The sequence below is a fragment of the Idiotropiscis lumnitzeri genome, chromosome 13 (assembly GCF_059441095.1).
Source record: "Idiotropiscis lumnitzeri isolate Australia: NSW breed Sydney's pygmy pipehorse chromosome 13, RoL_Ilum_1.0, whole genome shotgun sequence".
Classification (NCBI taxonomy): Eukaryota; Metazoa; Chordata; class Actinopteri; order Syngnathiformes; family Syngnathidae; genus Idiotropiscis; species Idiotropiscis lumnitzeri.
This window is the reverse complement of record NC_142403.1, coordinates 18,647,664-18,674,929: the sequence shown is the minus strand read 5'-3', so window position 1 is coordinate 18,674,929 and position 27,266 is coordinate 18,647,664. Positions and strand designations below refer to the sequence as shown.

Below are 27,266 nucleotides of genomic sequence, written 5' to 3'. Positions count from 1 at the left end.
CGGCGGCCTGGCGAACATAGCGCGGCCGACAAATGGCTTCCAAAAAAACGGAAAGGGATCCACGACATTTTACATTTTCTATACGCCGTCTCAGCTTTCGAAGAAAAAGGGGGAAGGGTGATTGTAATTATGCAAATGATAGGGTCAATAATTAGGGCCTTCATCGGTAGGCGAAAGACGGCATTGGGCATGCTTGGATTTTAATTACGCCACGCAGATTGCAGATGTTCATTGCTCATTCCGATAACGAGCCAGAGGATATCGATATGACGACCATGCTTGGGAGTGTTAACTCATTGACTGCCATTGACGGCTAAAGACGTCAAAGATCCTTTTTTTTTTTTTAACTCAGCTGGAAGTGAATGAGGCGGAACGTTCAGATGTAGCAAAAGCACCTGATTCAAAGACAACTACCCACCGCCCGGGACGACGTCACAAGTTCCGTTGACCAATCAGCACTTGAGTTTTGGTCAGATGACATTGACAGAAGTCAAAAGTACCAAAATTGCTCCTTGTCTCATTTCAGTGGAACAGCCGATAAGAGATGATTTTGTAGATATCTGTAACAGGAATATTGACGAGTCAAAATGAAGTTGTTTAAGGAAAGCTGGAGTTACACGTCTGCAGTTGATGTTGCAGATATCTGGAAATTAGTTTTGCCGAATCAAAACAGAACTAGAATGAGTCACAGTATCTGTATTTCAGCGACAGTAGTCGCAAGCAAGTCAAAGTTAACTTTGACAGGAAATGTGGAATCCGCTTGGCATACAAGATGGTGCTCGTAGGTTTAATCACTGGGATGGATTGGTATTTTTTTTTAACTGTCATTACTTTAAACACTGAAGCTCCTCATGATGTCAACTTTTTCAAGTAATGAATACATTTTATAAATAAATTGTATAAAAATTATAAAAAGTCTTTGTTAACTTTATGTACTAAATAAAATAATTGTATAAATAAATCCAATTGAAGTGTAAATGCATGTGTGACAGTATGGAAATTCACCTACCCCAGTATATGTATTTGTTAAATGTGAGTCATTTTATTCCCTTTCAGCATAAATTATAGGCTTTGAAAATGGATATTATGTCCATAACTATTGACATTGTAAGCCTATCATCGTTTTCAAGCCAAACACGACCCTGTTGTTTATTGTGGGGGAAAAAATCTATTTGTCAGTCAAAATGTCCAAAAATTGTATGATTTAGGCATTTAATAAAACGCACATAATTGGTGCTGTACATTGTTGGCAAAGTAATCAAATGTTTGAAAAAAATCCCTGAGATTTTTAGATTTCATTCATAGATTATTATCACATCGACCATACGACACGTTTATTTAAAAATATATTTTTTAACGTTTTGAGAACTTGCTTGCCGGCTTCTTACGACAATTTCTCACGATTTCCGACACAAACACGGACGTCAGAAAACATGAGGTCAAAAGTTTTTACCCTCATCTGTTCGTAACGAAACAACAAATATTCATGGCAAGTATCCGTTTATACTACTCTGTAGGACAGGGATAAATTGTAACGTCACGAAATGTATATACGAGACGGCTAGGCTAACATTAGCTTTAGTCAAGTGTGCACTGTCCGAGCTATCCAACGCGACCAACGAACCTTCCCACTAACTTATCATTTTTGTGAGGTGTGCTGTAGTTAGGCCTTTTGAATCCGTTTAGCCGCATTGACATTTCTTAACTTGTTTGTGGCGATACTAACCTGCTACCGTTGTCCATCCAGGCCAGTTCCTTGGTGGCAGCGGGGCTAGCTTTGGCTGCAGCTGGATTTGCAGGCAAGTACTGGAAGTGAACTCCTGTCAAGTCTCCTTCGCTTGTTCCCGACCCTGGCATGGTCTTCTTCTTCTTCTTCTTCTCTCCATCACCCAGGTCGCTATGTCATGCAGGCTATGAAGCAGATGGAGCCCCAAGTCAAGCAGGCTCTTCAGAGCTTCCCCAAGAACGTGAGGCTCTCGCGCATCTCGTTTTGGTCTCAATCCTCAACATTCAAGTACAGCAAAATGAACAAGACTCAAATAAGGATCAGTTCTCTAACACGTGTTTCACCTGAATAGCGTTAAAAGTCACCTTCCCTAATTATAGTGTTCCCACCTGGCAGGTGCGAGATGCTGATGAAAAATATTGTCCTTTTCATGAAGCACGTCCAGTATAAAATGACCACTTGCTAATTGTCAGCTACGACTGTAATCCTCATTCATCCCTTTTGACGACTAAAGTTTTTGTCCTGGTGCCCCTGGGCTCCAGTGAACTAAATGTATACTTCATATTGCAGGCCTTCGGAGGGGGTTACTATCGAGGTGGTTTTGAACCAAAGATGACAAAGAGAGAAGCTGTATTGGTTTTAGGGGTCAGGTAAGTTAAGTCTTTGCTAACATTTAGTCTTGTTTTGCATAAGGTTAGATTCCCTAATGACTGTCGTGTCTCTCAGTCCCACTGCCAGTTGGAATAAAATCAGAGAAGCCCACAGAAAACTGATGATACTAAACCACCCGGATCGAGGTAGATTCTGTTTCCTGAAGAGTGCACCCATCTCAAGGGCTGACCAAATATTCTTGTGTTCTTCCAGGTGGCTCTCCCTACCTAGCGGCCAAGATTAATGAGGCTAAAGACCTAATTGAAGGCCAAGCAAAAAAGTGACGAGACTGAACAAAGCAACTACAAAGCTAAATCAGATTGTTGCACAAGATAAAAAAAAAAAAAAAAAAAAAGTGTTTTCAAATAAATCACATTGTACATAGAACCTTCATGTTTTTGTGGCTTTTATGTTCACTATCACCTAAAATTCTCAAATGTTGCATTCATTCCTATTTTTCCTTTTAAGATAAGAGCACACAGTTTGGTTTTAGATCTACATGAAAGATCAAGTTTATTTAAGAACTACCTGCATACAAAACATATTGCACATCAACCAACCAGAATGATCCTTTAGAAAAAAAAACAAAAACAAAAATACTGTTGTTGAGCCAACAGAAAAACATGCGCTGTCACAACTCTCAGTAGTCCAAATTTGTCATGTCCTCTCGTATGTTGAAAGAGGTGGGTTTTTTGTTGTTTTTTTTAAATACTGTACATATTTAAAATAAATAAGCCTTCTTTTGGGAAACAATTCATCAGTTTCCAGCCGAACAAAAAAATCAAGAAATTGGCTACATTTCTGTTGCTTACACAAGGCAGTTTCCAACTACAATTAACTCTTGACAGAAAAATGTTTCAGTGCAAAGGAAATGACTCTACGGTTTCTTTTCCAGGTACGCTGTAACATTTCCTCACAAATAAAGTGGTTGCATATTGAAAAAGGGAAAGTAGCTATGCCAAACTCAACAGATAAACATTAAGAACAGTCACACCTGACTTGAAAAGATATGTATCCAAATTGACTTTTCAGGATCTTCAGTGGTTACGTTTGTCAGTTCACAGCGGCAAGAGAGCATTTCGGATTTAAAAAAACAAAAAAAAATTCGCTCATCTGGTCCAACTGCGGCAGGCAAACCACCACCAAACACGTGTGACAAGATTTCATTTCATATATTGTGCGGTTCAGGCAACATGTTCAAACTATTCTCAAGGCACGACAGCTGATCACGTCAATGTCAAGTACAACAGGGCTTCCAATGACTCTGCCTGCACCGTGGTATTGCTCATGCACAACAACGGGAAGTACAAACCACTTCAGATGCACAAAATATCCAGAAAATGTTTCCAAAGTCCACGCGGAGAAGGCGGACGTTTACAAAAACCCTGCTAAGATGTCACCGAAAAGAACAGCTGCATTCATACCACAGTATGCGTTGGAGTAGAATCCCTGACTACTTTTTCCAAATACTGCATTCACAGTCATTCTTGCGACTGAAAAATGAACATTTACATAATCGTAGTGTGAGAGACTATCTTTGGCCAGCTTGTACAGGAAGAACTAATGTAAAAAGACAAACTGCATGGATTAGGACAAGAGTGGAAAGGTATGGTGTAAATGCAGACCACTAAAATGTGCACTGTTTTAAATTTCAAAGTAAAAAAAAATAATAATTTGCGCTGCATTAAAAACTGAGATTCACACAAAAAGCGTGAGATTTAAAACAATGCCAAACAATAGTTGAAACCTTGTTTTTTTGGGGGGGATGTGACTATGAGAGGCCATTGACAACGGGGTTGGGGTCTGGCTCCGCTTTTTCCGTGACTTTGGCGGCCCCCTCGGTGGAGGCCGCGGGCTCTTGGGTGGCGCCGGCGCTCGCGACGTCTGCGGCACGGTCTTCGGAACCATTGGTGGTTGAGGAGGGAGCGTCCGGGCTGCGCTCTGCTCTGGCACCCACCTGACTCTGAAAATAAAAAATAAAACGTATATATAGATCACATGGAAAAAACTTCATGCTGAGTAAACAATTTGCTCCAGAAAAAAAAAAAAAGGGTTGTTGCGCAGAAACCTCCTCCTTGTTCACGTCGGCATCCTTGGGAGTCGGCATCTGTCTGCTCTGAGAGTCGGCCCTGGACATGAAATCGGCCACCGTCACTGTGCAGAAAGCAGACGAGACGAGACAAAGGGCGTCACTGTGCCGTAAGGAGGGAAAATTCTGGGTGAAAGGAACATTATTATCTTGAAAGTTTTAATTTGAAGTTTTCAACTTGAGTTTGGCATTTGAACCTGAAAGTTTGGAAAACCAGGGTTCCCAGATTCCGAAAGTCTTAAAAGGCAATGAACCCATGAATCTAAACAAGGCCATGAAAATGTCGGAAATTAATCGATCAAAAAATGTTGATGAAATATTTTTTTTGATTGTGGTTTCATATAATGGCTTAAGTCATATTTTCACTTTTTTTTTCCCCAGAAAAGACGAAAAATTTAACACATTCTGGGTTAGATTACATTTATTATTAATTGAATTTCAGAGGGATCCGTTTAACCGATGACCAATTTTAGCTGCGGTTGGTCTTAGGCAATTATTTTAAGGTTAACAAGCGAATTGACCAAAGAAGTCTTGTCGTAAGATTGCGGAATCAAAATCGTGACGAGGTTTTAGTCAAGGCTCTTTAGAGTAGACATTTTTTGCTACTAAAGTTGGTCTTCAATTTAACTTCAAATTGAATTAAAAAAGTATTAAGTTGAAGGAACCTTGATAAAACAATACTTCACACAGAAACTCGGTCTAAAAGCAATAAGAAAGGCATGCTCCTGAGACACACCAGGAAATTCTGTCAGGAGTAAAGGGCAGCCAGACAACGATTGCAACATCATTAGTGAAGGTTTTACACGACTGAGAAGTTAAAAAAAAAAAAACAGCCACATTCATTCATTTTGCACAAGCTACCAAGAGATGGAAAAGTATGATGATCATTATCGACAGTACAAATGTTTGGTTACTGGGTTTTAAAATGACATGTCACACAAAAAGCACAGCTGGTGAATAACCTTCGAGCCAAGGCAATGTGAGCACTGGTACTAGCAGTCCCCCGTTACCTGGCTGCCGCTCTTCGGGCAGGCGAATACGCCGACGGCGACTACGGTTACGACGCTGCGGTTGAGCTTCCACGTCATCTAAGGGTAGCGAGAGGGATGGGAGGCTAAACATGGAAGTCAGGCTGGCTACCCATTGGCCAGAGGCTAAGCAATTGCTTTTTTTTTTTTAAACTAATGTCTCCAAAAAAAAAAAAAGAGAAAGCGATCAGCAAGTAAAGAGGAGGCGACCGTTCCTCATTTAACGATTTCCATACCGATTCCATTTTCGCTCATTGAGGCGTTGTCCGATTCGCTCATGCCGTCCATCATTGTGGCGTCCTCGTCCGTCCTACGTCGTCGAGATCGCCGCTGGCGGGTGGCAAGCAAGTTGGACTCGCTAGCATCTGTATCAGCAGTCTGGTCCGTCTCGGTGTTGGTCTCCGCGTTGTCGCCGCGAGGCCCTGCTTCAAAGTCATTCGTCTCGTGCTGGAATTCTTTTTACGTTCAAAGCAAATTTACCTGAGCTGTTATTGTAGCCGCCGCCTCTTCCTCGCCCCCCTCGTCCTCGTCCGCCGGGGCCTGGCCTCCTCCGACTGTCCCTTTGTGGACGCGGACCTCTTTCCCTGGAAAGTGGTCAACCAATATCCATAAATCCAAATTGTCCATTTGATCAAAATAAACGAAAATGTAATTCAACGTTTTGGAAACATGGAGGGGAAAAAAAAAAAAACAAAGCGCAAGAGCACCACTCGCCTCATTTGCTCCTCAGCAGCCTGAGACCAGTCGCCGACTTCCTCTCGACGCTCCGAGTCCGTCTCGGATGCATTGGAGTGCTCAGAGTTGGTGCCTGGTATAATCGCAACGTTTCATTGAGTCTCTTCGGGATGGAGTCATGTGCAAATTACACCCCGCCGGAAGAAAATGGACTTTGCACGCTACTGTCGCTCTGTGAGCTCATTTCATCCATGGTCACTCGTACACAAAGCAGAAATCACAAGCAAACATCCAGACATCAATTATCCGAAGCGCTTGTCCTCACAATACAGGGGAAGGAAAATAGGGAATTAGCAAACAGAAAGGCCAGAGATCAAAATCGTTCCTAGCACGCCTTAGAGGACAACGTGCTGACAAAAAAGCTCACCAAACATTGTAAATGGGAACCGACGCTTGGTGCGCCTACCGTATCCGGTACTGTAGCCGTGACCTCTGCGCCCGCGACCTCGACTGTTGTAGGAACGCCCGACGTGGGATGAGGAAGACGAAGCGTTGGCGCTGCCGTCAGTGTTATATCCCCCTCCTCGCTCGCCCCTCTCTCCAGGTCGGTGGCCCTGCGTGAGCTGACGCAACTGTTCGTCAATCTGCATCCGCTCCAGACGAAGTTGTTCAACCTCCTGGTTGGAGAGAACAAGTGCAAAATATGAACAAAAAGGAACATGATGAAGCACAGACTTCAAACAAAAATAGAAGCATTTTGCAAGGTTTGCGTGACTGTTAAAAAAAATTAAAAAATGAACCACAAGGCTAATGAGCTGGTTCCCACGTATAGCCATCATACACACACACACACACACACGTCCTGTGTGCCTAGGGACACTTAATCGTGCTACGCTGCATCCATGTGCAATCTTTCTCAGCTCTTCCTCTAGCTGTTGGCTCCGTGCAAGAAGCTCCATCATAGAATTAAAATGAGAGGAATTTAACCAGTGGTGGACACGCACGCACAGGCATGGCCTTACATTGAGGTAAGAGATGTGGTACTCCAGCAAGACCTGGACGTTCCCAATGCTCTCCTTAGTCCCGACAAAGGTGAAGGGGACCATTCCCTGTGTCAACAAAACCAAACGAAAACAATGTGCAGGTTAGTACATGGCAGTCAATAAACACACAAAAAAAAAAACATTATGGTAATCCAGCTGCTTTACAAGGGCCATGAGAGAGAGAGTGAAAAAAAAGAAAGAAAGAAAAGAGAAAAGCAGCTTACTTCTTGTCGAGGTTGCTTGTTGTCATTGTCACCTTCTATCCTGACCCGCACCACTCCAGATTTATCCACAATCTCCTGGATCACCTTTCCATTCTTACCAATGACTTTACCTAAGGAGAGACAGCAGGTCAACAAATTTGGTGATATTGAAATAAATTACTTCCTAAGACAAATATGTACTTCCAGACACAACAGCACAGTCATTGCCATTAACTCAGTGCTTCTCAATTATTTTCTGTTACGCCCCCCCCAGCAAGAAGAAAACAATTCACGCCCCCCACCACCACCACCCACTCTCCGCCGCAACTATAAATAATCGCATTTTTGTTGCAAAACAAATCCTACACCATTGAGTTAATACTGGCTGCGCACAATGAGCAAGGAGAGCGCCACTGCCGACTAGTGGAGTGGAGGTACAATTACACTTTATTGTAGTACAGGGGGGGAAAAGCACGTTCCCCAGGGTTACACGTACCCCCCCCCCCCAGTGATGACAAGTGACAGCTTATTTTACTAATGTCACTTAAGCAAAAGTAAAAATAAATCATTTAAAAAAGCTGTAGCTGAAGATGCATTTCCTGGGATGTGTACGTACCAACGAGGTTTCTTGGTACCTGGACAGAATCCTCCAGAAACTCAAGGAAGTTCCTTGCCTTTTTCACTGCTTCTGCTGTCTGAAAAAAACAAACAAAAAAATGAAAATGGAAAAACATTCAGAAAACAAAACCAGATGGCAGTCCAAAATGCCTATCAGTGACCGGGGCATTGACCAAGAACTAAAAATATGTTGCGCATGCTCATATACATGCCAGCAAGTAATCTTGTGCGACGATCACTACCTCTCCATAAATTCTGAAGGTGCCAGTCTCCTCATCCAAATCGATGGCAGTGACGCCTGGAACTTTTCGTGCTTGCTGAATGTTACTGCCATGACTACCGATGGCCAGCCCCATCAAATCAGGCCTCACCATAAACTCTTCCTGGAAGGACGACACCAGGTGCCTGGAATTCTAAACAAACAACAGGCAACATTTGTCAAGTGGATCGCAGTGTCCAAATCCGTCAAGTGTCTTCAACAATCACCACCAAAGTTAACGGAGACCGACGGACCTCGAGATGTTTTGTCGCTTCCTGGTTGCGAGACATGAGCATCACTTTGGTTCTGAGGCTGCGGAGGTGCATGTCGCTCAGCAATGACACGCGCTTCACCGTGGACTCGTTGGTAGACTAGAATCAGAAATCAAAAAAATGACATCAATATCAACCTAAGCGGTGTTCATATTTGAAGACTTTTTAATTCACAAAGTCAACTAAAAGGGACCACTTGGTATGAATCCAATTGCAGATACGCAATTCCGTAATAAAGTGCAAGAGAACAGAAGAACGTTTGTTACCACAATGACCAGCTGGCTGCTCTCAGGACAGTACGAGACTTGACAGGCTCCAACAGCTTTCTTAAAGTCCTTATGGGCATTATCAGTCTGACACCTGAAACGGGTCAGCACATTTAGGTTTGAAAAAGCCGTTGTCAAAAGGAGAGTTTTCAATTGGAGGAATCTGCCAAGACCAGCGACAAGCTCATTAAAGCCAAAAGCTGTTCCTCGATTGGCATTCTCGTCCGATGGCGTGAATCGTCAAACGCGACAAAATGAGCACATCAGTATTTTTGCATTTAGGATACATAAATTCAACCTCGAAAATGAGAATGTACTACACTTGAATAAAACAAATGAAATCTACATTTAAGGACAAGAAATAGAAAGAAGAATAACATCAATACAAATGATGCTCTTTGAAGTGCAAAATAAAGTTTAGTAGAGCGATTTTTTTTACATTCACGTTGCTAATCGGAAGAGCAGAAGCGGAGTCTGGAATAGCTTGAGTGCTAGTATCTGAGATTTTGGAAATAGAACAAAATAATCAGAGATTGTTTTCTTAATCTGAAATATTGTACCGATATCAATATCTGAGATAAAGAATTAAAATGTGTGTTGTAAAAATATTTTTTTTAAAGATGTATAACGGGCACCACTCAAAAAATTTTTCAAAATAATATTTAAGAAACACGTGACGTTGCCTGGCGTGCCGGCACCCTAAACATAAACAAACGCAAGTCTTCATTTACATATCCGTTTGAAGAAATTTGACGAGGACTGTCAATGCACCGCTCTGTTACTCACGCTTCTTGGAGATCTTGCGGAACAGCGATACTGCACTTGTGAAAGTAATTATTGGTGATGGCCTTGTTGGTGTTGACCGGGCGCAGGCGCTCAAACGTCACAATCTCGTTGTAGGTGGCATCGCAGGCCGCATACTCGATAACAAAGAACTTGGGAAAAGAAAAAAGAAAAAAAAAAAAAGTTCAGTGAGCAAGGAAAACAATTGCACACATATTTTCGTTTGTCAATCACTGTGCGAGTTTTGGGCTGTGATTATAAGTGGGTCCAATTCACCGAGGCATGTGTTGTGCGGTAAAGCAAAACTCACGTCTCCTTTTGTCATGCAGACTTTAGCCAGCCACCAACCACAAGGTTCCAGATCATTGGCCCTGGAAAGGATCTGGCGAGATCATAAAACGATTAAGACGCGCTCAGGCAGTAAAAGCAGGAAGAAAGCAACTAAATACAGGTGACTCATCCATACCTCCACCTCCTCACCCTCTCTAATCTCCTTCTTGGCATCAGCGGGAGGTGGCATCCGAACATCACTGAAGGGCACCTGGCGTTCTGGTTGCCAACTGAAAACCAAACAATCAGTACACTGACCAAGGCTGCAAACAGACACTGAGTGTAGCGCAAAAATCTTTTTAAAAAATCAGAAACTAACTTGTTCTCAAAGGCAATGGTGAGAGAATCATTGTGGATGTCTTTGACGAAGCCCTTTTAAAATAGAAACACACAACAATACGTTACGCAACAAGAACTGCACAGTCAACAAAATATTGATTATGAACAAACATTAAAATAAAACGTGAGCCAAGCTTATTTCCTGGCGTGAGTCATGTTTTGTTTGATTGTGCAAAATATTCACAACTGATAAATCAAGCGAGCAAATAGTTAAGATAACTAAAGAAGAAAAAAAAAGGAAAATGGATCGCGTAGTACTCAAAAAATAAATTTCTATTAACAAGTAATTAGTGACGATCCAACTCTGGCGCACGTGCAGCGTGTTCGCTTTAATGTCGTAATGAAGGCGGAAGCTCGTGCGTGACACGCATCCGGGTAAATCTTTCTCACATAAATCAATATACCAGTCTGGGTGATTGCGTATTTTGCCACGTTCACGGCCAGCTAACTTGGCTAAAACTGTTTGCTTGTTATATTGAAAAAATATAAATAAATAAAGGGGGGGGTGTAAGCACATTCTGAACCATCTTCCTTGATCGCTCCCTTCACTGAAGTGCAGCGTGATCTGCTCGGAGCGTTTTGGCATCAGAGACAGCAGGCTTATCTATTTCATCCAGTGGCACATGTGGAATTACAAAAAAAGTAGGGTCGCATAATAGGGCCGGTTGGTTTCGAACCACCAAGTGACCATAAGCTTAAACAGTATTTATTGTGTGTGTGTGTGTGTGTGTGATGCAAAAGTGGTTATGCCATACAACAAGATGCTTGTAGCAGAATATTTTGATGTACAGCGTTTGCAATACACTCAACATTTGTCGGTCAAACAGAGGCGATCATACATTAACAATGACGTCACTCGATCAGCACAAGACACGAGGTGCAGTCACGATTTCACACACGGTGGGACATTTCAAACTCAAATTGAAAAACTTCATCGATGCATTAAATCTTAATAACTACAACTATGTAAAAAAAATGAGGGCTTTCTAACTCTCTATAAAAAGCGACATATGCCGAGAAGGATAATGGGGGTGGAAACACTTCTCAGTTTTACTTGATTACTATTCAAGATCCACCAAATGCCAAATCAAATCACTTAGCAAAAAATCATTTATATCAATTATACATAGTTTAAAAATCTGATGTTTTTTCTTCAATTGTTTTAATATGATTATTTTTCTAAAACATTTTATCAAAAGTATTCTAATTGGCATCCTTAAAGTAAGTAAATGAATCAATACAAATAAAAATAACTTGAAGTTGTTGTGTGTGCTACCATTCCAATGTTTCATACTCATGTTTTCAGTTTTGGCGATATCGTTTACGTAAATCTATCGAGGTACTTTATCCAGGTATACTGTAGTGTAACAAATTAATTCTTGGCATAATGACAACACAACAAAAAAATACGGATAGTTTGCTAAATTAACAAACTACTTGCAGACCATCTAAAAGGCACAGACCACACTTTGATTTAAAAAAAAAAAAAAAAAAAAAAGTTAAGGTCCAAACTGCAACCGTATCATTCAGAGTTGAGTATACACTCAGGTCAGATATCAGTTCACATTTACACCTCGGATTTTGACATACACATTTCGCATTGAATTGCTATTCTGGATTTGTGTCAATTCTTCTTGTCTCTGAATAAGGAAAAGGGAGGTCAGCTATTCTAGTTCTCCTAAAGTGACTCTTAACAACGTTGAAATGAAAACTATCAAAGTCAAATGGCTCAAGTCATGATCAGTTGGAGCAAAACGAGTCGTGGTTGCCATGAAAGTGGAGCGACAGACCGCAACTTTACTCTGGCAGCTAGTCTAGAAATAGCATAGAAGGTTTCAGTATCAGGGGCCATCGCCTCTTCCGTCAGCTGCTCATGACTGACAAGGAGCAACTGGCTCATACGCACGCCAAATAAAAAAAAATAGCTTCGACGTTGAGCAAATGAAAAGAGGGCTGCGGCGTCTGAGTTCATAATCATGCTTTTACGACTCTTTTGTGCGATGGCGCTTCCGCTAGCCACCAAATATCGTAACACCGAGCACGTCCAAACTCCTCTGTGACTTCATTCTTTGACGTCAGCGGCTCAAGTTGGCAAACTTAAAACAGTTAAATAGCCCGCTTGGGAAAATGTCAAGTAAATGAAACGAAGGCGAGTCTGTCGGCTATAATTATGTTTCTTGGGTGCTGTGGCCAAAATAAGATGCCGAAGAAGTGACGAAGATTCGGCGACTAAGCTAGCTTAGCTAGCTAATTGTAGCTAGCGAAGCTAATGCCGGTTACTAGCGAACATTGAGGGTTCGAACTCGTCGTAGAAAAAGCCGCCTTCGAGGTTCCAGTTGACATACTGCAACGTAGGACATTGTAATTTGGTGGTAGCGTAATAGTAAGGCGACATTTACCTTGTAATAAGCCCCGTTGGAGCCACGAACCTCCACCTCCAGTTCCTCCATATTGGACACGCAAAGGATGCTGGGATGACAGGTGCTTCTTAAAGCACCAACGCCATCATGTCAACAAAATAAAATAAAAAAAGAAATAACTCTTATTTAATGACGTTGAAATTAATCGATCTGAGTCAAGAAAAATGAAAAGTCAGATTTGTCAACTCTAATCATATCAAGCAAAAGTTGACGTTTGCCAGAGCGCACTACAGCAACTTGTGACAAAATAAAACAAGTTAGTGTAGAGAGGTGTGTCTTTAGTTCTCTAATTAATAATTAAACGGACGTTGAATCATATTTGATGTCGACTGATGCCATAGTAAGGCTGCTAGTTTGTATGGGTTGATTTTTTGTTCTCTGTCTCAGTTTTGGATGATCTCAGTGGGTGTGTCCTCCTCATCTGGCTCTTGACTAGAATGTGCTGATCAGAAAATCGAACCCACAAACTCCTCTGTATGCCAACATTGGTAGATGCACCAAGACAAGTGGAGCAGCAGCATTCGCTCTTCCACTGCTTGAATTGAATGGAGACACGCCGGCGAGCACACACACACATGCCAAAGTTTCGATAGAGTTTTATAGAATTTATTCATTCAAAAAAATAGTACATGACAAAGTTGAAAGAGTACCAATGTCTAAAATAATGACAGTTTAAAAAATTTTCTTGGAGTCCAAGATGCGTCAAAGGTCCTCAGTCCACCTCTTCAATGGTGGGCACCTTGGTATCAGGCCTGGCCTGCGCCCTGCAGCCTCCCGCAGGCCCCGCCCCCTGATACAGCTTGCTGATGATTGGCTGACACACTCGTTCCAGCTCCTTCCGCTTGTGCTGCAACTCGTCGGTGTCGGCCAGCTGGTTGTTGTCCAGCCAGCAGAGGGTCTGGTCACACTTGTCCATCAGCGTCTTCTTGTCCTCCTCGCTCAACTTGGTCGCCAGTTTCTCGTCCTGGACGCTGCTCTTCACGTTGAAGGCGTACGACTCCAGAGCGTTCTTGGCGGCGATCTTGTCCCGCTGCAGCTTGTCCTCAACTTTGTACTTTTGGGCGTCGTCCACCATCTTCTCGATGTCCTCTTTGCTCAGACGGCCTTTGTCGTTGGTGATGGTGATTTTGTTCTCCTTGCCAGTGCTTTTGTCCACCGCCGACACGTTCAAGATGCCGTTGGCGTCCACGTCGAAGGTGACCTCAATCTGCGGCACGCCTCGCGGGGCCGGCGGGATTGCGCTCAACTCAAACTTTCCGAGGAGGTTGTTGTCCTTGGTCATGGCTCGCTCGCCCTCCAAGACCTGGATGAGGACGCCGGGCTGGTTGTCCGAGTAGGTGCTGAAGATTTGCGTCTGCTTGGTGGGAATGGTGGCGTTGCGTTTGATGAGCGGCGTCATGACTCCTCCGGCGGTCTCGATGCCCAGCGACAGAGGCGCCACGTCCAGCAGCAACAGGTCCTGGATGTTGGCCGAGGTGTCCCCCGTGAGGATGGCGGCCTGGACCGCAGCACCGTAGGCCACGGCCTCGTCAGGGTTGATGCTCTTATTCAGCTCTTTGCCGTTGAAAAAGTCCTGCAGGAGCTTCTGGATTTTGGGGATCCGCGTGGAGCCGCCGACGAGAACCACGTCGTGATCTGGCTCTTGTCCATCTTGGCGTCCCTCAGGGCTTTCTCCACCGGCTCCAGAGTTCCCCTGAACAGGTCGGCGCAGAGCTCCTCAAAGCGAGCCCTGGTGACGGACGTGTAGAAGTCGACGCCCTCAAAGAGGGAGTCGATCTCGACGTTGGCCTGGGAGCTGGAGGACAGCGTCCTCTTGGCCCTCTCGCAGGCCGTGCGCAGCCTCCTCAAGGCCCTCGAAATCTGACTGATGTCCTTCTTGTGCTTCCTCTTGAACTCGGCTACAAAGTGCTCCACCATGCGGTTGTCAAAGTCCTCTCCGCCCAGATGCGTATCCCCCGCCGTGGCTTTGACCTCGAAGATGCCGCCCTCGATGGTCAGGACGGACACGTCGAAGGTGCCTCCGCCCAGGTCGAAGATGAGGATATTGCGTTCTCCCGACTGGCCTTTGTCCAAACCGTAGGCGATGGCGGCCGCCGTGGGCTCGTTAATGATTCGGAGAATGTTCAATCCCGCAATGACACCCGCATCTTTGGTGGCCTGCCGTTGGGAGTCGTTAAAGTAGGCGGGGACCGTGACCACGGCGCTGGACACCTGCTGACCCAGGTACGCTTCGGCCGTCTCCTTCATTTTAACCAGCACCATGGAGGAAATCTCCTCGGGGTAGAAACATTTGTCCTCCCCTTTGTGCTCGACTTGGATTTTCGTCTTGTCTCCGTCGGCGACCACCTTGAAGGGCCAGTGCTTCCTGTCCGCTTGCACCGCCGGATCGTCGAACCTCCTTCCGATCAGTCGCTTCGCGTCAAACACCGTGTTGCTCGGGTTCAACGCCACCTGGTTCTTGGCAGCGTCACCGATGAGCCTCTCGGTGTCGGTGAACGCCACGTAGCTGGGCGTGGTTCTGTTGCCCTGGTCGTTGGCGATGATCTCCACTTTGCCGTGCTGGAAAACACCCACGCAGGAGTACGTGGTGCCCAGATCGATGCCGATGGCGACGCCTTTCGCTGACACCATTTTTGTTGACTGTTAAAACTGTTGGTCTGTAAGAACAATATTACAGCAGCACATTACATTTATGATGAAGAAAAATTTAAGTTGACATTTTAAAATCACAACACATGTTAAACATCACAACTTTGTAAAGATCTAAACATGATATTTCATATGATGTAGTCAAAATGTATATGGCAAAGTTTTTCTAAAAGCATTGAAAGTGCGAGTAAAGTGTGTATTTTACAGATAAACGCATCGACTTACATTTTAAAGAGCTTGGTGAGTTCTCTGGATCTAGTAGATCTGGATCTGGATCTGTCGCTCAGCTGCTTTTATACTCGCCGATTTCACATTCTGGACACTTCCAGATGTTTCTCTGTCATTTGCGTCACCGACAAGTGCCAATTCCTTTAGCTGCTTTCAAAATAAAAGAAATCGGAAGTGGACTTCGGACGAAAGAGACGTAGACGAATAGACTTTTCTCTTATTGTGAAGGCACGCCGGAGCACATTAGCAAACACTGACGAAAACTTTTTAAAGAACACTCTGGAATCGTGGAGATGAAGCGAGACAAGTCTGGTGCGACTTTATTTTGACGTGATGACGTCATTCATTCAACGAGATAATTATAGGAAAAAAGTGTGTGTTTAAATGTGGTGGCAGACATTTCATGTAATTTGACATTCACTTACAAAACAGTGACTGTGTTTGTACTTAGCACTAAAACAAACGAAAGATTTAATTATGATCTATTAAATGAATAGTCTATGTTCTGAATCCTTCACTCATTCCCTTCTACAGAATTAATATTTTGGTGGTCTCGTGTCAAGACGTGATGTGTTCTCTCCCAGATAACATTAGATTTTGTCAAGGTGAGACGTTGCAGTGTTACTGGACGCCTCTAACTATAGATACGGATTTTTTTTTTTAAATATTCAAGTGGCAGCATTTCTTTATAATAATAATAATGCCCTTATTAGTCCCACAATGGGGAAATTCGAGATTCGAACCCAGGCCTCCTGGGGAGACTGGGTCCTGAACGCGGCGCCTTAGACCACTCGGCCATCCTGCAGCGTTCTAATCAGCCACGAAGTCAGCCTTGTGCTCGCAAGTAAATCAGTCCCAAATAACCACTGTGACACCTAGTGGACAAATGTTTTACCTCCTGGGGAATCCTCTTGATGGATGTTCATCAGCATTTGCCATCCCCGAGACACTCAACTAATATCCATCCATTATCTGTAACACTATATATATATATATATATATATATATATATATTATACAAGTTAAGGCAGCTTTAAGTTGGTAGTAAATTTCATACAGGAGAGGCACCCCAGTTCATAAAAGGAAAAGACACAGCACCTAAAAAGCATTTAGAAACAACAGCAAAATCATGAAAAGAACGTACATTGAACACCATTTAAACACATGAACAGAATACTTTAAAAGTCAGGAAATAAAAGTAGGTTTCTAAAAATTCCAAAAAGAAAAATAATTTAAAATATTTGAAAGATTGTAATCGTTGGTATGTGAAGTTTTTAACCTGGATTTTAAAGCATTGACACCCGGGAATGACTTTAATTATATTGGCATCTTATTTTCCACTTGCGTGCAGCATAACAGCTAAATGCAGCATCACCATGTTTGTTTTTAATTTTAATTGGAAAATGTCAAAATATGCATTGAAAAATATGTGGAGGCAAAAACAATCGTGTTTGAACAACAAAGTGTTATTTCAGGGGCTCAAGTAACATTCTTGGTTTAATTATTTACTGCGTAGAGCTTGTGTGGGTTTTCAACGGCGGTTTCAACTTCCTTTTGCAGACCGTCAAAATTTAAATTCAAATAATTACAGATCATCATACACGTCATCATCAGATCATCCATATCCGCAATTAACCAGCAGTTCATTTTTATTTATTCATAAATTCCAAACATGGTATGTTGAAACACATATAAGCCTCCATCCATCCGTTATCCTCATTTGATCATTTTTTTTTCCACTTTGAAGAGCCAAGTGGCTTTGAATGAAGCATGTTTGTGTATGTGTGTCATTCCCGGGTTGAAAATATTCGACTTGGTCTGAAGACATTACGCCAAACCCTCGCAGTCTGCCTGATAGTCGGTCCCCACGTTGAGATTTAAAGCAGTTTACAAATTCCATTATGCTAAGCCTGAACACTGGTTGAGAAATGATGAACGATTATGTGAAACACATAATCTCCCTGCTGCACCATCATTGCAATATGACAGCCAAATTTCATTCATCCTATCCAATTTCTTCCTTATTGAGGAGAGAAAATTACTGGTCCCAGTAATCAGATCTGTGGCGAGGCTATGTGAAGTTAAGCTCACTCCCATTAGGCTTGCTGCATTGCTCTCGCTGAAGTCAAATACACACACACGCGCGCGCGCACACACACGCGCGCGGATACACATGTTCCACATGTCTGGAACGCCGCACTTCTCACATCCCGGTTCAGCCATTTCAAGGACTAACATTTTGGCTTTAAGGTTCCGTAGATTCGACAACATCATCAGTAACGCGTTACTCTGATACAAACTTTTTTTTTTTTTACAGTAATGACTAACGCCGCATTTGTTTTGTCAGGAAAATAATGTTGAACGATTTACGATCAAGTTGGTTGTGCCGCTAGCTGCCTCCTACGGTGTTTACAGCTTGAAGTGCAAGAATCTGGAAGTTCAAATTTTGCGTTGGCGTCTGGACGTGTGACGTCACGTATGCGACATGTCACGTTTGGGCCACGTTTGCATTTTCGAGCAGGAAACAGGCGCCACTTGGAATTTGTGACAGCTAAAGAAAATAAAGTATGTTGCACACTTTGTGCTGTTGACAAAGTGTTATCTAGCTTCAAAAATATAACAGTATATCCAAAAAAAAAAAAAAAGCTTAAAGAGAAAGACTCCTATGAGGTCCTCAAAATAAATGATTATTTTTGTAAACAATGTTAAATGTTCACATGTATAAACAAATATTTATAAGAACAAGTAGCTCTTTATATGTTAAGTGAAATCCATACAGACTAAATCTAGAACAAGTATTTAAGTTAAAAAAAAATGGTTGTCTTTATTTTTTTATTAAAAAAAAATATATATATATAAATATATATATATATATATATATATTTATATATTTGTATTTATATATATATATATATATTTATTTTTTAATGTCGGTGTTAAAATTGCACTTCCAATTAAGTATTGGCAAAAGTGGAAGTTAATTATATGCGAATCGGGGTTGTCGCTATCAATGAATGTAAGTAATACAGTAACTGGAAATTGAAATTAAAAATCAAGTAATTAGTATTGTAATGATTTTTTTTTTAAGGCAACTAGCAAGAATGCTCACATTCATCACAATCTTCTTCATTTGCACATTAAAAATGTTCTCCTTTTGTAAAAAGGGGTCCAATTAGATTCAGCCGGGTTCGGCTCCGGCAGACTGGCGATCCAAGCGAGGACCAAGGATCCAAATGTGACGAAAAATTCCAAATTGAATAACGGCCAAACATCATCAGGCATCAATATGAATTTCGTCTTTCTTTGTGTGGAGCAAAATCACCCGTACGGTACTCGAATCAACATCATGTCATTTGCTGCTAATTCAACTCACATATCAGACGCGACGCCTCTGTTTGTTCTCCCTCACACAACTCTCCAATTGGGAATGCATTATAAGTGTAATTGAAAATTAGTGTTCCGTTTTTTTATTTTTCCACGGGGTAATTGATCAAGGCCTCATTGTTCATGTCCGACACCTAACAAGGTGCCGGCAGCACCGAGAGGCTTTTCTGCTTGCCCGGCCGGGCCCTGAAGCGCTTTTTCGTCTGCTTTGTCACTAATTGTGGCCGTCTTTCCAATGAATTGTGCTTTGGCGAAAAGAGCTTTTTGGCTCAATGCAATGAAGCTGCCGGTGACGCTCTCACCATTATCAAAGATACTCTTGATCTTTTCAAAAGCAGGAAATGGATTTCTTTTTCACCCCCCCACCCCCGTCGCAAGCCTCTTTTCAATCACACGCAGGGTTGGGGGGGGGGTAGTAATTTGCAATGCGTCCATTAGTTCTTCATTAAAGCAAGATTAAATTGCACCTCAAATCACATGTGCCTTTGCGAGAGTAAAGGGTGACAGTTTTAGGGCCAAAACTAATTACTAGTGCCGATGAATGAGAGAGGGAAAACAGGGCTGTTTTTACATGAGATAGTGTGGCCTGTCATTATATTCCGACTAATTCCACTCTGCTCGCTCCCTTAATGAGAGCAGAACGTCCTCACATCTCTCTCACGTGCCCGTCTCTCTATCTGCACCCGCTCCAAACGTATAATTTCGATAGCACTTGGAGTACGTATTAATTAATTTTTCTACGGGACCCGCGACAAGTGCCAAATCTCTGATGTTCCAAATGAGCGTTTTGAGAGGAAGACGAGACAAATGGACATGAAGAAAGACAAAAGTTATTTTCAGGGAGTACAAAAAAAAAAAGCAAAGTTTTAGTCGATGTCCATCTTCAGTAAATCCGACTTCAATGCTATAAAAACATGTCTGCGGAGTATTTTGATATCACAGATTTTAGGACAGGCTAATTTAGCCTTAAGCGTAAAAATTGTTTAACATCAGAAAATGACAATCACTCATCACAACATCTCTCTCTCTCTCTCTCTCTCTCTCTCTCTCTCTCTCTCTCTCTCTCTCTCTCTCTCTCTCTCTCTCTCTCTCTCTCTCTCTCTCTCTCTCTCTCTCTCTCTCTCTCTCTCTCTCTCTCTCTCTCTCTCTCTCTCTCTCTCTCTCTCTCTCTCTCGCTCTCTCTCTCTCTCGCTCTCTCTCGCTCTCTCTCGCTCTCTCTCGCTCTCTCTCGCTCTCTCTCACTCTCTCTCTCTCTCTATATATATATATATATATATATATATATTGTTTTGAAAATGAACACAGGTGAAAGTAAATTAAGTTTATGGAGCTGTGTAACGCAAACGAAAGCGCAGCCTCCTCTGTTCTCAGACGGACACCTTTGCAGTTTTGCGTCTGGTAAGATTAGTTTTCCAGCTGAGAGCAGCCAAGTCACACAAACAGGATTTGGCATGTTGTCTCCCAGTGGCAGGCCAGCCCGGGATCAAAACGGTGCTGATGAGCCTCGGGGCATAACACGCTTATGGCAGATCCATTGCGATTTACAGAGAGAGGAGAAGTGCCGAGTACACCATCTTAACATGTGTGCATTTGTTAACAGTGCACCAAGTTGAGATGTTGCCATCTTGAAATGAGTCAACAATGTTGTAAGGCTTTAACTCGGCGCTCGTCGTAAATCTTCTAATACACATTACAAGCTTTTCAGAGCTGCCAGCTGATTAGCCTCCTCAAGACGATTTTTGCTTTCCCGAAAATATATATATTTTTTTTTACGTACAGCACATTTTCCCTCGCAAGGTACAAACCTCCTGTCCTTGCAAAAAATATACATGCACTAGCACTAATTTTCTTAAGCAGCGGAATCACCCGACCAGTTTCTGCTGAAGTGAGATTTGGCTGCAGAGAGCGCACTGGTTCCAGAAACTCAAACCTCATACCATTCCGGGCTGGGCTTATCCTAAGCTTGTTAGTATGTGTGATGCTGAGACCGATAGCGACGTCCACATTACCATACCGCTGCTGAATTAACGATGATCTTCCGTTGCAAAAAGGAGGACAAACTGGCCCACAAGTTTTGCCGTGTGCACGATATTATGATGACATGCTATAATAAATGTTTATAATCTACTTAGCGGGGGACCAGGGTTCAAATATGTTTCTATATTCGGCTTAATAATGCTCCGAAAGATTTGCTATTCCACCTTCGGGGACGGGCAAAAGCAATATGCACGCAGCCATTGGAAAATAAAAGATCTTACGCAAAGCTACTGTCGAAGAAGTTTTAGGCAATGTGAGACACAAAATGAATTCTTTAGAAAAATACTGACATTTCAATTGCATGCATTTCCCACAAATGTCTAGAAAGATAGTCACATATATTTTTAATTATGCTTTAACTTTGGTGATCAAAATTTTGCATTTCTTAAAATTGCATTGATTTCATTCATCAGTTCACTAAAAATAAAGAACATGGATTTCTATCCAGTATAGGAAATAAAAAGTCCATTCATCTTTGTAGAGCTGTTGAAATTTGACATTTGGAAATTAATTGATGATAAATTGACGATAAAAGGCAAATTAAATGCAAGATTTAACAATTGAAGAGCAATTAGCGAATGTTTCCGATGGCCCCACGAGTCCAGTAAAACGGGAATACTGTGGAACGTCAATTCCAGAACACGGCCCTTTGCTAAAAATATGTTGCCTAATACGTGACTTTTGTGTGTGTTTTGTTTGTTCCTTAGGCTTCACGCAACAGTTTCAGTTCCCATCAACCATTTGTGCAGTTTGACCAAAATCACGGCGTCAAGACTAACGAGGAGCCGGCGCCCCACATTTGATTTGAAGACACCAAACTCGTTTTATTCCTAAATAATCAACGACGTCATCGTCCTCATCAGTTACAGAGCAAAAACATACCTTCAAATGGTCGTGATTATCGCAGGGCTTGTTTTATTTTGACAAATAGTCACGTGGTAGGCCAGCCGGGGTTGAACGGGACTCGTTGCCATTGGCCAAGCGTTTATTGCTGGAGCTCAGACTCGCCTCTCGCTTTTTCTGTGTTGACACATATACATATCACACAGCAGGATTAGCATGACACTCACTGTAACAAACCTCGCTTTTGAGGGGGTGGGGGGGGGGGGTAGAGAATAAAAAAAAAAAAAAAAAAAAAGGCAGCCTATTCTATAGTGGAGGTGCCCAGCCAGAAAATAGCATACTTAGACAACAATGGCGTGGTAAGTACCTTAGCAAGGATCAGCGCTGGCAGAGTGAACCACATTAGAAAACAATGGCCGACTGCCTGCCTGCTTGGCTGCCTGTCAGCCGCCATGAGCCGCCATGCCGATGTTTGGCGTGTTTGAGAGAAAGACACACATCATCTGACTTTCAACGTAAACACCGGCGTGAAAGATTGGTCACGGTGCGTCTAATCCCGCCCGTGATCCTGCTTTGGAAAGTGTGACGGGTGATGTTGTACCACAACAGGACGTGGGTCTGTACGCAAAGGTAAGAACAAGTGAGAAGAATGGACTATGTTGACAAAATGTCGTTGGGTTTGACTCAAGCCTCTAATGTGCTTTTCAGTTCAACGTGACTGATGTTTGTTTTTTGGTTTTTTTCTCAGTTGCTTTGGGATGGTTCTGAAATCGGGATGGAAAACTACTTGTGAAAAAGGTGAACAAAAAGCTGTTTGTCATTTCTTTGAAGCGAAGTTAACATTTATTAAAAAAAGAAAAAACTAAAACTAAAAATAATAATAATAATATTATAATAAAACTGAAAAAAGTCAATTAAAAGCAAATTTTCCAGAAAAATGACAAGCAGCAATTGACAACGATGTGAAGATTGAACAAGAAGTTCTGATCTGATAAAAATTAAACCAAAGCCAATGAGCAAACGCCGACTGAATTTAGCCACGCCCAATTTGGCAGCACGGCAAGCACAGAAAAGTTTGAAGTGATGGCATTGGAAGTGTCGGTGGAAGAGGCCGTCATCACAGACTCTCTGAAGATGCAACATCAGCCGGCGGATTATTTTCATATCAAAATCATCTGCACAGAAATTTTGAGTGTTTGGGAGACAAATTTGCACTTGCAAACCTTTTTAAATTCAAGTATTAAAAGTTTGATACATAAAAACAAAACGCAGCCACGTCGACAATCGCGACATATGACGTGTTTCACATTCTACATTCCATTATTTTTTCAAGCAATCTAAATACGCGGGACGAAATATATTCCAGTTGTACTATTTGGCCATTAATGAATCCAGATATTTAATACCATTTCAACGAGGATGAGGCCCCAGTAAGTGGAAGGAAGGCCGTTATGAATCATATGAGAGCAAATGTATGAGCATCTCCCGGCAATCGCGCACAAATCCTCACGTCGCCCCTGTTCCCCTTTTAATGCAAACCAAATGAGGCGGCACCGTAATAAGAAGCTTCCCAGAATTAGTTTTCATTTGCAAAAAAAAAAAAAATTGCAAAGCAAAAAGGGGGCCTGCTACTTTTATCTATCCTGCATAAGCAAACGAAAAAAAAAAAAAAGGGCCGGCCCTCCTCCGACATTATTTGGATGACGTTCCATCAGTAGCAGCAGCAAGAAATAACATTGTGCAAATTCTATGCATGTTAATGATAAATAGAAATCCACCTGCTCACAGATAAAATGAGTTTAATTCACCCCCCCCTCCTAACCCTCCCCCTCCCCCACCGCCCCCGCCGCCGGTGTGCCGGCGTGGCCTTTTAGAAATTACTTATGCACAGCTATTATTAAAATCGGGGCCCGAGCAAATGAGAAAGAAGCGCTATCTCTGGAAGGAAAGTGGCTGGCTTTAAGACTGCTGCTGCCTCTGCACACAGTCAGCGTTTCTTTCTCATACACACACACACACACACATGCACGCACTCCCGCTCAGCTTTTGTGGCAGCTATGACCTCGTGTTTACTAAATTAACCCAAATCTTTTTTTTTTTTGGGAGACTTTAATAGAGTAATGGAATTTGCAAGCTTTTGGGGAACATCCCTATGAGTGTCTATTTACTTGCTAATACGAATGGGACAATGCTTGTGTGTGCGCCACACTTTGATTTTTGAAAGAGCGAGTGAGAGAGAGAGTGTACACTTGTTTTGCGTGGAATTTTGTCGCGGGAAAAGAAACATCTTTGGAGTACGCAACGCGTGTGTTAAGAGACGCTGAGGATGGAAAAATGAAAATGCTGAATGAAGGCGAAGGGGGTCTAGGGGGGGGGGGGTCGTTCATAAGTGGTGACCTGAATTTGCATCTGCTTAGATAAGAAAGACGGAGAACAAAGGTCAGGTGTAAAAAAGATTTTTGAAAAGGTGACATCCAGTACGATGTCGTCAACTCTATTCAGAAACTAAACAAATTCTGTCGGGCCCCCAAAAAAATTTAGATTTATTCCCCAATGAAATCTGATGACGACATCCAAACTAGAAGTCAGCTCTAATTAAAACTCAACAACTGAAGTTGGCTGAAGGAATAAAAAAAAAAAAAATAGCGGGCAAATAAAAGTCAAGAGCGAATTTTTAATGGTCTGAATTAAAACGCAAAGAATAAATTGTGATATTGTAAAGAGAAAACAACTCTTTTTTTTTGGGGGGGGGGGGGGCGACGATATACAAGCCGCACCAGGATATAAACCGTGTTTTCTATGTATTCTATAAAATGATTTTGTACTGTTGTAAACAGAACAACAAAAAAAAATCAAGATTTATTCTGTGTATTTTCTGAACTCTAGAGCACCCCTAGTGGTGAAAGAAAAATGCACAGAAAAGCAGCACAGTTATATTAGCCGCATGGTTCAAAATTGAGGGAAAAGGAAATGACTTATAGTCCGGAAAATAAACATTTATTGAGTCTAAATAATTCATGAAGTCACATTTTGTATTCCTTGCTTTGATTCTTCTTCATTGAGAGGGAAAAAAAAAAAAAAGCTCCTCTCAGTGCATTGAGAGGAAAAAAAAAAAAAAAAGCTCCTCTCAGTGATGTTAGCACTTTTAACGCAGTTTAGTTCAGGTCCAAAATCCTGGACTCTGGATTTTCTGTCAAGTCTGGTTAACAACGATCAGCTCTTCTTCAACTTCATTAATTGGACAATAAAGGGAAGCACTCTGTTTAACGACACAAAACTTGCAAGACGTGTTCGCTAACTCAACCGGAATTCAATTTGGCTTCCTCAAGCACAAATCGGCAATCTTCGAGTCACTAAAATTGTGTCGGCATCTCGAAAGAAAACTAAACACAAACAGCAAATCTCATTTTGTCGTTTTTCATTTCGAGTCATTTGTGTCGGGGAACTTCAGCCCAGTAAATGCGTCAGCAGCCTTCGCAAATATCGCAAAGCGGGAATAAACGAGGACTCGCGCAACTTTCGGGAGTCCTTGATGGACTCTTTGACATTGCCACGATGATTTGGTTGAGCAGTCAATCCCAACTTCTCGAGTCAACTTGAGAGTGACTGTTGAGTTTGTTCTGAAGAAGTGAGAGAGACTTTTCAGCAATCTGGCAGCTTGAAGACAAGCGGCAAGTGACAGCAACGGGCGGAACCAATGAATGGCAGCAGAGGACCTTTAAATTCCTCATTATGGCCCGACACATTGACAGCACGTGTGATCCTATTCCATTACTCACTTCCTCGTCTTGTCACGCTCGCAGAATTCAATGGAGTACCATTCATTGGAGGAAATGAAAAATGTCATTTTGCCCTTCGCTCACTAGAACGCTGCGCTAACACTAATTTAAAATGTCTCATCTCCCTGCGCGTGTTCAACAGTCTGATTGCCTGGACTCGGAAGAAAGAAGTCGACCAGGAGGAATACCTCTTGATGAAAAGGCGTCCGGTTGGGAGCCGAGGAGGATTCGCGAAGGCTAAAATCTGCAGCTTCATCAGAGTCGGTCAAGCAGGACAGCTGCCGCCGTTGCTGACCTCACGAACGAGCGGCGAGAGACCCTCACCTTCAAGGACAAAAGCCTCTCTCATTCTTTTGACTCCATCCTCCAGCAGTCACAATAGCTCGCCTCCCTCTGGCCTTCTCTTCTTTTTCTTCCTCGACCACTTTGACACTCGCAGGTTATTGCTGCAGTGCAGGGTCAGGATTGGAACCTGGAGGGGAAACCAAGTCGGAGGTGTGCAGTAAATGACAGCAATGGGGTAGCAAGACAGTACACAGCTTCTTTCTTGTTTTTCTCTCAATTAGATGATCGAGATGACAGTGGAAGAGAAAACGAAAAAGTCCACCATCGTCATAAACTAAACACAAGATTGCCATTATTATTGTACACAATTAAAATATACATCGTAAATATATTTTATATAATTTTACAAAGGAAAGGAAAGCATGCTACATGCCTGTGTGGAAGTAATGCGATCCCACCTCACAAAAGTTACTGACGGAGCTCTCGCATAATGTTGCACTGCCCTCCAGTGGACAACAGAAGAAATGCGCACCAGTAAAAATAAATAAAAAATAGCCATTATTGACAATTACGGCAACAATGCGACCAAGCGCAACAACACAAGCAAGTTCATTGCTTCAAAAAAAATGGCTGAGTTTTTTTTTATATATTTAAGTTGAGAGATAACAAGGGACTCGCTGAAAAAAATTAAATATTTCGTTGAATTGCCCACTTGCCCCAGACTTGGTGGTTAATCTGCGGTGCAACACACAAGCCCTCTGGTGCATTTGTGATGATGGGCCCGCACGGTAATGATGGAGGGTTAGCCAGCTAAGCCTGAAGTAAGCTACTTTGACGAAGAGTGATGCACCGCATGGCCACACACACACACACACACATTTGATTATTGAATCAAATATGTGACACCAAGTGGCTTAAGGCAACCAGTAAGCCAAGAAAGCCTATTTGGGGTTACTCAAACGAGATCATGTTTAAAAAAATATATATCCGAAATGGACAGGCCTTTAAGAAAAGGAACAATATCAACATTTCTTCAAACGTCTTCGCTGCTCGTCACACATGAGCGCGCACGTGGAGTTTTACTCATTCCCGTCATGTAAATTGCGGTTGAGCACGAAAATCTTGACTAAGTGGTCTGAAAAGTGCAAAACAGTCCATCCTAAATTACAACTCATTGAAAAGCGGTGACACGCCTGAGCTGAAAATCGGTCCTCGTTTCTCACAATGAAACCACTTGATAACCGATCGCTGAAATTGTCCGCTGAGGAAAACATTTGCTTCCCAATTGGACTTCAAACAGTCTCGCTTCCATGCGTGACCAGGATCAATATTGTGCTTGAAAAGAATTCCGCCACACAT

The 27,266-nt window shown here is 42.4% G+C and overlaps 3 protein-coding genes across 7 annotated transcripts; 1 reads left to right on the top strand and 2 right to left on the bottom strand.

The window, feature by feature from the left end:
- Positions 1–1,373: 1,373 nt before the first annotated feature.
- On the top strand, positions 1,374–2,756 carry dnajc19 (DnaJ (Hsp40) homolog, subfamily C, member 19). The gene is made up of 6 exons (XM_088313990.1): positions 1,374–1,489; positions 1,748–1,799; positions 1,894–1,967; positions 2,297–2,376; positions 2,453–2,523; positions 2,591–2,756. The coding sequence occupies exons 1-6, from the start codon at positions 1,487–1,489 to the stop codon at positions 2,659–2,661; spliced, it is 351 nt and encodes a 116-aa protein (XP_088170116.1). The 5' UTR covers positions 1,374–1,486; the 3' UTR covers positions 2,662–2,756.
- A 103-nt stretch (positions 2,757–2,859) lies between these two features.
- fxr1 (FMR1 autosomal homolog 1) lies at positions 2,860–12,769 on the bottom strand. Of its 3 annotated transcripts, none has more exons than XM_088313984.1 (18): positions 12,682–12,769; positions 10,263–10,315; positions 10,080–10,173; positions 9,924–9,995; positions 9,617–9,765; positions 8,831–8,924; positions 8,547–8,663; positions 8,276–8,446; positions 8,032–8,110; positions 7,437–7,546; positions 7,192–7,284; positions 6,636–6,846; positions 6,209–6,302; positions 5,975–6,078; positions 5,731–5,919; positions 5,477–5,554; positions 4,446–4,531; positions 2,860–4,340 (listed from the first exon to the last, which is right to left on the bottom strand). In XM_088313984.1, the coding sequence occupies exons 1-18, from the start codon at positions 12,730–12,732 to the stop codon at positions 4,149–4,151; spliced, it is 2,037 nt and encodes a 678-aa protein (XP_088170110.1). In that variant the 5' UTR covers positions 12,733–12,769; the 3' UTR covers positions 2,860–4,148. The 3 variants fall into 3 exon arrangements, with proteins under 3 accessions (XP_088170110.1, XP_088170111.1, XP_088170112.1); XM_088313985.1 differs by having other exon boundaries at positions 7,192–7,278; XM_088313986.1 differs by lacking the exon at positions 5,477–5,554 and having other exon boundaries at positions 7,192–7,278.
- A 588-nt stretch (positions 12,770–13,357) lies between these two features.
- LOC148324900 (heat shock 70 kDa protein 1-like) lies at positions 13,358–22,452 on the bottom strand. Of its 3 annotated transcripts, XM_088313989.1 has the most exons (4): positions 22,211–22,452; positions 21,883–22,020; positions 16,475–16,559; positions 14,111–15,359 (listed from the first exon to the last, which is right to left on the bottom strand). In XM_088313989.1, exon 4 carries the CDS (start codon positions 15,331–15,333, stop codon positions 14,251–14,253), a length of 1,083 nt encoding a protein of 360 aa, XP_088170115.1. In that variant the 5' UTR covers positions 15,334–15,359; positions 16,475–16,559; positions 21,883–22,020; positions 22,211–22,452; the 3' UTR covers positions 14,111–14,250. The 3 variants fall into 3 exon arrangements, with proteins under 3 accessions (XP_088170113.1, XP_088170114.1, XP_088170115.1); XM_088313987.1 differs by lacking the exons at positions 21,883–22,020; positions 22,211–22,452 and adding an exon at positions 17,943–18,015 and having other exon boundaries at positions 13,358–15,359; XM_088313988.1 differs by lacking the exons at positions 16,475–16,559; positions 21,883–22,020; positions 22,211–22,452 and adding an exon at positions 17,943–17,980 and having other exon boundaries at positions 13,358–15,359.
- Between the last annotated feature and the right edge of the window lie 4,814 nt (positions 22,453–27,266).

What these genes read in the sequence shown, in the direction of transcription:
- LOC148324900 (XM_088313989.1), bottom strand. Translation starts at nt 15,333, where the DNA reads ATGGTGTCAGCGAAAGGCGTCGCCATCGGCATCGATCTGGGCACCACG.
- fxr1 (XM_088313984.1), bottom strand. Translation starts at nt 12,732, where the DNA reads ATGGAGGAACTGGAGGTGGAGGTTCGTGGCTCCAACGGGGCTTATTAC. An exon ending in ACAAGCAACCTCGACAAGAA is followed by an intron (nt 7,285 to 7,436) that starts GTAAGCTGCTTT and finishes TTGGTTTTGTTG; the next exon opens with ACACAGGGAATGGTCCCCTT. An exon ending in GCTGCTGAGGAGCAAATGAG is followed by an intron (nt 6,079 to 6,208) that starts GCGAGTGGTGCT and finishes ACCACTTTCCAG; the next exon opens with GGAAAGAGGTCCGCGTCCAC.
- dnajc19 (XM_088313990.1), top strand. An exon ending in GTATTGGTTTTAGGGGTCAG is followed by an intron (nt 2,377 to 2,452) that starts GTAAGTTAAGTC and finishes CGTGTCTCTCAG; the next exon opens with TCCCACTGCCAGTTGGAATA. An exon ending in ACTAAACCACCCGGATCGAG is followed by an intron (nt 2,524 to 2,590) that starts GTAGATTCTGTT and finishes GTGTTCTTCCAG; the next exon opens with GTGGCTCTCCCTACCTAGCG.